The sequence below is a fragment of the Moschus berezovskii genome, chromosome 2, assembly GCF_049115385.1.
Source record: "Moschus berezovskii isolate FMDL1 chromosome 2, NW_MosBer_1.0, whole genome shotgun sequence".
In the NCBI taxonomy this organism is placed as follows: Eukaryota; Metazoa; Chordata; class Mammalia; order Artiodactyla; family Moschidae; genus Moschus; species Moschus berezovskii.
Window position 1 is genome coordinate 14,076,663 of NC_142461.1, and position 10,741 is coordinate 14,087,403.

Below are 10,741 nucleotides of genomic sequence, written 5' to 3' on the forward strand. Positions count from 1 at the left end.
AAGAGGTCGTATTACCCTCTCCAGCTGCCACTGCCAGAGCCAGATTCCTGTACAGGAGTCCAGGCTAGAGCCACAGAAACTGCTGTGGGGGTGAGTCTGGCTATAGTTGAACAGAGTGATTGGCCCCTCCCTACTGGCCTACCTACCCTGGCCTGATTGGTGGATGGATGGTCTCTGCTACATCCAGCACACGGGCAGAGGGAGACTGGCAGTATGAGGGAGAACACGGTAAGAAGTGGTGCTCACTTCCATCCCCCCAACATGATTCTGCTATGTTAGACATGACAGCCAGTGGTCACAGCCAGAAAAACATTGTTTGCAGTGACTTAGCTTGTTTGTGACATTCCACCAGACCACTGAACCAGACAGCTCAAGCTGAAATTATTGCTTTACTTTGTATTTACTACAGTATGAGTCAATTGGTTCCATTTCAGGTTTCTGCTTAAATTCCTGGTACTAAATGGAAATGTGTCTGGTTTTAAACTTACTGAGAGTCCTTATTAGTATAATCCCTCTTGCTGTAAACTTACAGACTTAAAAGTCACTGAGGCTGCGTTAGGTGACAGGAAAACATTTAATATGTCACTTTAGACCTTGGAGAGCGGCCCAGCTAAGGTACAGAGCCAGAGGCACTAGCAGGTCACAGCCTTCTTAGGAGATCACTTATAAGCCCTCACTTCTGTAATGATCAGATGACCTCTCCCCCAGGGCTGATTGGAGAACCAGTAAGAATCTATAACCATGAGTAATGGCCTGGCACATGTGCAGAAGCTCAGCAGTCATCTTGGCCAGTGGGCAATTTCTCCCACCACCATTGGCACAACCTGGATCTTGTGTTCTGAAGACAGAGATTACAGCATTCCACAGAGAAGAGCAACTGTCCAGACCCCCTGGCATTCAGTGCAGGGTGGGCCAGGGGTGTTGGTTCAGAAGTCCTGTCACTGAGTGATTATTCCAGGTTGGACTAGCTCATTTGGACTTAGGGAGGGGGCACTGTGAAGGCAGGGTGTAGGTACAGCTCTTTTATTTTTTGTACATGTAAGGTGATCAGCTGTCACTGTCCCTGAGACTGTCCATTTCAGTCTCTCATCCAATGCTGCTTCCTGAGTAGCAGTCTTTTCTGCCTACTCTCTGACACACACAGAAACTGAGAATCCCAGAATCATGTCACCAAAGGCAGAAAGGCAACTGGGTGGCCTTGGCTCTGCTTTATTTACCTCAGAGCACCCTTTGGATGCAGTTAAAAAAACAAACAGACACAATGAAAACGGAACTGGATCCAGGCTGGTGCCACCTGACCCCAGGAGAATTTCCCCAGTCAAGGTGGATTTATACAAAATGCCAGGGGAGAAAAATGAGGCAATCTGGTGCTGAGTCCAGGAGTAGCCAGCTGGCAGAAGAGCAGTCAGTAGAAGGAGAGGGCAGGTCATGCCTCTTTCTCGTAAGTACGAGTGCAAACCGCACTGCCGTGGGTGAGTGTCTGGAAAAAAGACAGATTAGGGCAAGGGTGTGGGCATGGAAGGTATTGGGAACACTCCATTCTGATGGGGAGAGCCCGCTACTACTTCATGCTAATAATTTTCATTTACTGCCTACCTACTTACTATGTGCCAGGTTCTTGACAGATATTTTTTTCCTAATGCTTACACCAAGTCGGTTTTTTTTTTTTTTGGGCTGTGCCACGTGGTTTGCAGGATCTTAGTTCCAGACCAGGGATTGAACCTGGACCACGGCAGTGAAAGTGCTGAGTCCTAAGCACTGGACTGCCAGGGAATCCACCCAAGTCTTTAAGTTAGGTATTGTAATTCCTCTTGCAGAGATCTGGGAAAATGAGCTTTCAGGGAGGAAGCAACTTGGTCAAGATCCCAGAGTGTTTCTCTTTCCCTTGTTCCATTCCTTTCCATCCTTAGTGCCTAAGAAGGTGCCTGGCACATAGTAGATAAAAAGGGGAATAAAAATGTCTATAGAGACTCTTGGGAAAGGACTATCTTAGGCCACCAATTCTCCATTCTTTCCCTAACTTAGGGTGGTGCCAGGGCCAGAGGCCAGAGCCCCCATCATCCTGCCTGGCATCATACAGCCAGGCCCATGGTTTCACCATAGCCTAACTGCCCAGCGAGTATTTGGTCCTGTATATCACATTCCCACCAGAGCCAGGTACCTCATTCTAAACTGCAGGGACCTCTGCCCTGTGTCTGCAAGAAAGCAGTGAGCAGGTTACACTGACCCAAGAAGGTCTGCAATGAATATGCTGAGGTGAAAACCTGAGACCCTACAGAATAAGGAGGCAGAGACCACTGGTGGCTGCTGTCTCTACCCCTGGGAGGTGTTCAGTCAAGGCTGCATTCTTTGAGTGAGGTCCTTAGACAGACAGATCTGACAGCCCGGTTGTTGCTTTCAACCCAGGCCTTAGTCAGGTACTTGCAATAGGCCAGGCATGGAAAGCAGTGAGAGGAGGTGAGTGAGCCTGGAATGAAGTAGAAAGGACTGTGCTGTCAGGGCCCAACCCATCACCAGCCTATCCCTGCCCAAAGGGTTAGGAGATGGGAGCCTCTCCTACAGGGCTGGAATCACGTTTGGCTGTGCTTTCTACCTATCCCTGGACAAGGCAGTGGGCCCATGCGGAGGATGAAACGAAGGCTGTAGAGTGTGCCTACTGTAGTCCTCCCACACCAGCGAGGCTTTGTGCTCTGCGACCACTCTCTCCTTCAGACTTCCCAGCAGTCCTACAAGGTTGTCATTATTAGTACCCACTTTACAGTTGGACTTGGAGAAGGTGACTTGTCCAAAATCATACACCCTGTAAGCTGAGATTTATGCAGAGGCATATACAAAGCCCAAAGCCATGGTATTACGAGTCCTAATACCACCCAGGCCTGCCTCCACCCTCCATTAGTCACAGGGCATGACCTTGGCTTTGCACAATAGGCTTGGCTGAAGGGACAGTAGAAACCAATTGGGTAAGGCTTCAAAGTACTAATCCATCTTACCAGAATGAGTTTCCCGTCAACTATTTCCCGCACAAGTGATGTCTCTTGTCCATTCCACTTTTGCACGTGGACAAGTTTGCCGCCATCCAGCGTCACGATGGACTGTGGAAAAGGATAGAGGCCTGAGCTGAGATCTGAGCTAGGATCGAGGGGCAGGAAGAGGTCTGATCCCCAGGGCCACAAAGGACTTAGTCTTTAACCCAAACTAGTGATGGTGTGAGAACCAGAGCTCAGCCAGCCCACCTCCAGCCTAGTCCCATGAGATGTCTAGTCCACCACTGCTGCTTGGCTGGAAGAGGGGCCTTCAACTGTTGGGCAAGAAGGGAGAAGCAGGCAGTACAGTGAAGTCAGACAGCCTGGCTCTGAGAAGTGCCACCAGCCTTCAAGATGGGCACTTATCTCATACCCTGGGTGATGCCCACAGCCCCAGTCCCTCTAAGATATAGGAGGCGGGTACCAGCCTAATCCCTGGGAAAGACCGGTGAGGAGGAGTTATCCTGAAACTCCCTGGTGGTGATCACACATAGTGTCTAAAAGAACCTTGGGGACGCGAGGTATTGGAAAACTAGACTGTCCCATCCGTATTCCTATGCCCCTTGGTCCATATCATATGACCTCTCCCCTCCAGCTGATAAGTGAGCATCAGCTGCCAGCTCCTGGGACTGGGAGCCCTTGGGGTGTTCCACAGCCCTGGTCAAACGTCCACTTCGTCTTCTGGGTGCTGCCAGCCTACATCAGCTGGCTCTCATCCGGCAACTCTTCCTAGGTCTCTAGAAATTTAGGGGCTTTAAGCCAGGCTGGGGGACCCTGACTGACCAGCACATCTAAAGAGGCTGTGTGTGTGTTTGGGGCTAGAGGGGTGGCAGGTGTGCACCCCTACCACTCCCTTCCTCCTCATTCCCATTCCTCTAGTCTTTGGTCCACTCAGAGCAAGTTATGTTTAGCCAAGCCATTCCAGAGAGCTACTATTGTCTTTAACTGGGGTTCTTGCCCTTCAAGAAGATAGGCTGGCTCAAGGAGATGAAGGTATATGGTAGGGTAAGCACTTCTCTCCAAGGTGGGCTGTGATTTGGGGGTACCATCCCCTCTATGCTGCCAGCTTCCTGTGTGATCCTGGGCTGGGCTCCAGCTTCCTCCACAGGGAGGATACTAGACCCTCTCCTGTCCTCTGGAGCAGCTGTGAGAAACTGTGAAGAACAGCTGTCTAGTGGAAAGGTACTGCTAGAGGAACACCTTTTCGAGGGCAAAACCCCTTTGTTCTCTCTCTTGCATGCCTGGCTCAGGAGATGGGAGGCCTGAGGCAAGCAGCCAAGACAGCCGCCTGCAGACAAGCTGCCAAGACAAGTCCTGAGACTACAGGTAGATGTCCTCTCCCTCCCTGGAAGGAGAGGGGCGAAGGCCTGGCGAGAAGATACTACAAACACACCAAAGACAGTGCTCCATCCAGAACATAGCTTTTCTTCCCTGTAGGCTGGCAGCACTGGGAATGGTTTCTTAGGGTCACTGACCAAGCCCAGGAGGTGGAGGCTTAAGAAGTATCTGAGTAGGTCTCCACCTCTTGTCCTCAGCTGTCTCCTTGACTCCTGGTGGCCAGGATCACCTGTTCAGTTGAGGACCCAGACTTCTGGGCATTGTTCCTAAAGTACTTAAGGTCACAGCCATGTCCACATAACTTCCCTGCCATCTATGGAAGGGGAAGGAACGCCAGAGCCGTTGCATGCCATGTGCAAGGTCACCCAGCTGGAGCTGGTATAGACGCTGAGGTCAGAATATCCTGGCTTTGTGCAGTCCAATCCCACAGGCAACAGGTAGATGCTTCCCAAGAAGACGGGGAAGAGAACAAGAGGACAGGACTCCTGCCTATAGCACTTGGGACGTCCCAGCACTCCACAGGCCGGCCTCAATCCCCCACAACAGCCCACCCCTCAAGGTGCTACAATAGGGTGCCGCCTGACTCCCCTTCAGGGCCTTCCATCCCCCACAGCCCCTTCCTCAACTCACCTTGACCTTCCTGTCATCTGCCGTGGTCTCATCGAACTCGACTCCCAGCTTGAAGCTGATCTCTGTGTTCTTGAAGGTGCTTTGTGTTTTTATGATGACTGTGTCCCCGTTCACTTCGATAATTGTGGTAGGCTTGGTCATATTGGCCACCTGCCTGGTAGCAAAACCAACACCTGAGGGCAGAGGGAAGGCTATGAGCATGAGCTGGAGCAAGAGGCGAGGTACAGGGGGCTCAGTGACCAACTCTTAGACCAGAATGCGGGGAAGGGAGAAGAGGCAGGTGAGAACTTTCAAAGACATTACGTGGCTGTTTTGTAATTCAGCTTTTCCTGTTAGCTCTGTGCAGTAAAGAGACACTACTGATTCCATGAGACATGAGAAACTTAACGGACAAGCATGCCTCACAGCAAGTCAGTGGCAGAGCAGAGAGTAGAATAAGCTGCTATTAAGTGCCTCCTGTGTGGTAAAAACTACATGTGTAAGTCTCTTTCAGTCCTTCCAGTCTCCCTGCGGGATTGATGCTAGTATCTCTACAGATGGAAAAACTGAGAGTAAATTGAAACCCAGGGTCACAAATCTGGAATTCAAATCCAGAATGTTCGACTGCACAGCTCACTTTGCTGCTCAGCTAAAAAGGCTGGAGCCCAAGGCTCTCGTCCAGGCCACCTTAGCAGCTTTCCAAGTACAGGCTCAGGGAGAAAGAAAAGAAATGTGGACTTTGCCTTCTGGAACCTCTGGACAAGGATTTTCCACTTCTGAAAGTTTTTGCTCTGAGATGCTCTGGTGCTCATCCCCCATAAATGATAACAAAAACATTTTCAAAACCTCTTCTCCATAATCTAGGAGGTAGGCAAGAGGGAGTGTTGGTCTCAGTGTGCAGTTTCAGGAGAGGCCTGCAGTGGTAGGCAGTCGGACCTCCAGTCCAGGTCTCCTGTGGGGAGTCCCCTCTGGGCCTCAGCAAGGCTTCCCCAGTGCTGCAAGAGAGCGTGGAACAGAAAGCCCTGTAGGTCGTGGTTTCCCTGATATCTGGCTTTTTGCCTCCAACTTCCCCTTCCAACAGTCTCTACTGAGCTGTTCTCCAAGGGCAGAGGCTTTGGTGAGGTGGTGGGTGGAAAGTCCCTGGATATGCCTGGCTACATGGGTGGTTTTACTTAATGTTTATAAGAGCCCTGAACAGTTGGCTTTATTATCCCCAATTTAGAAACGAGGCTTTGAGAGTGAAGTGACTTGTCCAAAGTGAAAAGATGAGTGGTTTATCTAAATTTGAATTTAGGCTCCAAAACAGTTCACTATTCCTCCTGGGCCATCCTGTCTCCCAGCATGCACTTCATCCAGGTCCTGCGGCCGCCAAGTGTGCCTGAGATCACTGACACTAACTAGGCTGGGTCTCTTCGTCCTCTGAGAACTTTTGGTTTAACATCAGAGGGGCTCAGGCACCCTTTGCAGCTGTGCTGCTGCTGGCCCACCCCGCCTGGCCACTGAGGGATTTGGCCTTGCCCTGTTATCAGGGGCTTCCAAGTTGGTGCGTGGTAAATAATTTGCCTGCTAATACAGATGATGCAAGAGATGCAGGTTCAATCCCCGGGTCAGGAAGATCCCCTGAAAAAGGAAATGGCAATCCACTCCAGTATTCTTGCCTGGAAAATCCCAAGGACAGAGTAGTCTGGTGAGCTACAGTCCATGGGGTCGCAGAGTCGGACATGACTGATCATACACCTGTTATCAGAGTGAGTCAGGCTAATCCCACTCCCCAGCACAGAGCAGGACCTTGTCACTGCGCAAGAAGCTCTGTTTACTTGGGACCTACCCAGAGGTGTGGAGTGTTTGAGGAAGGAAGGCACTGTGGAGTCTGAGGGACTGAGCTAAGAACAAGTTGCGGAATTAGGAGACCCGGGAAGAGATGGATTCTACTTAGAAATGAAGCTGAAGCTATTTACTGAGAGCTGAGGAGGGTCTTTTCTCCCCTTTGGCCTCTCATTTTTTCCATCTGTACAACAAATAGGCTGGGTGGATTCTTAGACCTAACCCAAGTTGGGGCAAAATAAGGGAGCAAGGGTGGTAAGAATGGTGCAACTCACTTCAGGGACCTAGGTCTTCAGTTCTAATGTCTGCTGGTAGAGACTTAGGGGGCTTAAGGGTGTGGAGCTAGCTCTGGGCATCCCATCTTCCCTAACAACTGCCCGGGGCCTCCTACTTCTCCAAGAATTATTGCCTTCCTTGAGTCATTGGGCATAGTGCTTAGCACAGAGGGGCAGTTGAGCACTTTGGCCTTAAACGTCAACACTTGTGATCCTTATTTCAGGGGTCAGGAACAGGTGGGAAGTGCCTGGGGTCGAGCCCCCACCCCCCCCCCCCCTTGGTTAACTGCTGGGAGGAAGGCGTGGAACCTAGCTCAACCATGAACATTGCAGTTTTCCCCATCCCAGCATGGGGAACTGGGATAATCTCATAGCTGGAGATTCCAGAGAAGGGGTATGACCTCCCTCTAGCACGTACCAGAAGGGGAAGGGGTGAGGTCAATGATGAATTAAGCAGTTCTTACTACTCCCACCCAGGGCCTATAGTGGGAACTGCTCTGAGTTGTTGGGATTTAGAAATCTAGGTATTCACATCAGCTCTGCTGTGGAATTAATGTGACAAGTTTCTACTCTTTCTGGATCTTGGCTTTTCCATCTGTTGAACCAAGGCATGGGGATCTCTGGAGTCCTTCTCTGGAAGATTCTTTGAATCTTCATTCTCCTCCACCCTGGCACCACACCCTCCTAGGCCAAAGACCCTCCCTTCTGTTACTAGGTCTTGGCTTTGCTTCAGGCCTCTTTGCTGCACCCCCTAACCAGATACTTCCCCAGTGAGCAGTTATCCTTGGGCTGCAGCTGATGATGGGGCCTCTTGCCCTACCCTATCACTAGGCTGGTTGGTGAGAAAGAGGGCAACCTCCAGCAACAATCCTTTACCCTAACTAACCCAACAAAGAGGAGCAGGGGTTCTTGCTAACTCTGCAGGCCCATCTTACCTCCTCAAAGCCTGTTCACAACAGTTCCCCCTTCCATCTTTCTCCTGGGGACTACCTACTTTAGACCTTAGGACACTTCCCATCCATTCTGTTCCCTTTCACGGTTCAGTTTCCAGTGTCTAAACTGCCCATGCTTCTTTTCTGTTCCTCCCTCCTCACCTTCAATCAGTGCTCCTCTTTTACCCACACCCCTACCTCCAGATCAGAAGCCCTACTTCCTCCAAAGTGCTTCCCTGCCCCCAAACATCGACCGACACAGCTGCCCCCTGGCGCCTCCTTGCCTGCGAATTTCTCTGACCAAATTCAGTCTTTTAAAGTCCCCTCCCAGCATTCCCCGGCGGTCCAGTGGTTGGGACTCCGCGCTTCCACTGCAGCGGGGCAACCGTTCATCCTCGGTTGGGGAACCAAGATCCCACATGCGCCGCGGGAAGGCAAAAAAAATAAAGCCCCCTCCCAACAGGCCTCGCATGCCCTAGCCCAGGCTGCCACCTTCTCCACACGCGCCGCGGAAAGGCAAGAAAAAAAAAAAGCCCCCTCCCAACAGGCCTCACATGCCCTAGCCCAGGCTGCCACTTTCTCCGCGTCCCCTGGCTCCCCAACCTTGACTAAGAGGGATGCAGCAGGCATGCAGGATCTAGCCAGGACCAGAGAACTGCTCTGACCGGGCACGCGGCCAGCCCCTCCGCAGCACAGCATCCATCCCAAGCCCAGCATCCCGAGCCGTCCTCACCGATTGACTTCATGTAGTCATCGAAATTCTTGCTGTCCACTAACTTCCAGGTACCCACGAAGGCTTCCACCATGGTGAAGCTGAGCTAGGTTGGGAAAGAGACGACAGGGAGCGCGTGCAAGGACTCTGGGACCAGCAGCTCCCAGCCCGCGCTGCCGCTTTAAAAAGCCCCTGTGTCACGTGACGGGGCGTGGCCCACACCCCCGCGCCCGAAATAGGAAGCCCCAAGTAGGCCCGCTCTCGCCGGGGGCTGGTCGCCCATCCCCCAATGCTCCCAGGGGCGAAGGGGCAGCCCGTGGCACCCAGTTTGCCTACGTCAGCGCGGGTCCCGGGCTCCGAGTCCCTGCTCCGGGCTGGTAAACCCTGCTCCCTTCGCTCTTCGGAATCTGAAAAGGAAGCAGTTGCGAGCACGGTGCCCGCGAGCTGGGGCACAGGCCACCAACATCCGTCCCCTGGTCCCTCCCCGAGCTTGGGGTCCGAACAGAGATGAGAGATCAGAGGAGAAAGGAAACTCGCCCTTGGGCACGATGCCCACGCCGGGAAAACGCTGGCCGACTCTTGGCGGCGCAGACATCATCTCGATCTTCATTTTACAGGTGAGGGGAGCCAAGACTCAGCGTGGGGCTGAAGAGTTCGCAGGAAATAAGGAGGTGGTGAGTGCGGAGTCCAGATGGCGAGCCTGGTCGAGCTGGTCCCAGACCCCGTGCTCTCCCTCCGCTCCCCACGCTGCCCGAGGCACCGGGGGCAGCGTGTGCCCTCCGCCCGCCCCGGCAAAGCGTGACCCTGTCGGACGCGCAGCGTCTGCCCAACACGTGCTCGCCCCTCCCTGCGGAATGCCTACCGCGCGCCTTTCCGCCCAGCTGTCCAGCTCCCCCTCTACTCTGCCCGTGCGCCAGGCTTTTCTGACCTCTGCGTACAGCTCCGAGCCTTTGCTCCCGTCGGCCGTTGCCTCCTCACCCTCCTTCCGAAATTCCGTCCTTTCAGCCGGCTCTTCAAGGCTCAAGGACAGCTCCGTTCTGCCTGACTGCCGCTGGCCCCCAGCTGCCGTCCTTTCTCTGACCTTCCACCGGCAGGCAGCCTTCCATAGGCAGCCTGCACTTTCAGAGACTGGCGTTAATCTACCTTGTTTGACACTACAGTTTCCAAAGCACTTTTAATAATAAGATCCACCTTGTGTTGCTGTTTATTGCATGCTGGGGGCTTTAAGTGCATTGTCTGATTGAACTTTTAAACCAAGTTCCTGAAGTAGGTGTTATTATTAAGCCTTTTACAGAGGAGCAGACTTGAAGTTTAGAGGAACCTTTCCTTTTTCTAATCCAACAGTTATTAAAACACCTACTTTGTGCCAGGCTCTGGGCTAGGCTCTGGAGAGACAACTGGGAACATGACACGCTTACGAAGGAAAACACAAAACAGAAGGGAATGGTGCCCAACTTCACTTGAGCCAGCAGAGATCCGCAGGGTGGGGCCCAGAAGCCCTGGGATCCCTCCAGCTCTGCCACACACGTACAGTGTGGCGGGCCACCTCCCTGGACCTCTGCTTCTCTATGTGGAAGTGGAGAACATCTGCCTCCCTTCCCCTAACGTTCTGGGAAGCAGGCCAGGGAGGAAGAGCCCTTTCTCCCCCAAGTTCTTGGTTCTGTTGGACAGGTCCACTTGCCAGAACTGAGTGGGCCTATTTCTGCCAAAGCTACAGGGACAGGCCTCAGGGCTGGGCACAGATCCCCAGTGACCTCACTGCCGGAGCAGGTGCAGGAGGAGGAGGGGATTGAGCTGGTTTCTAACTCAAGGTCACAACCTTTAGACAGAGGGCCGCTTCCTCTCTCAGACACAGAGTGGCTGGAGAGCCAGGGACCAGAGCGCTATCCCTACATGGTCCTTATGAACCAGTGCTGGAGAGCTGGGGTGGGCGAGCAGCTGCTGACAGATAGATCTGGGTTCCAGTTCTGATTCCAGTGGATGCTACCTGTGTGGATGTGGGCAATTCACTTAAACCACACTGAGTCT

General features: G+C 52.6%; 1 protein-coding gene across 1 annotated transcript; it reads right to left on the bottom strand.

Moving 5' to 3' along the window:
* Positions 1-1,193: 1,193 nt before the first annotated feature.
* FABP3 (fatty acid binding protein 3) lies at positions 1,194-9,502 on the bottom strand. The gene is made up of 6 exons (XM_055397009.2): positions 9,251-9,502; positions 9,050-9,120; positions 8,735-8,819; positions 4,992-5,164; positions 2,991-3,092; positions 1,194-1,480 (listed from the first exon to the last, which is right to left on the bottom strand). Exons 1-6 carry the CDS (start codon positions 9,321-9,323, stop codon positions 1,427-1,429), a joined length of 558 nt encoding a protein of 185 aa, XP_055252984.1. The 5' UTR covers positions 9,324-9,502; the 3' UTR covers positions 1,194-1,426.
* Between the last annotated feature and the right edge of the window lie 1,239 nt (positions 9,503-10,741).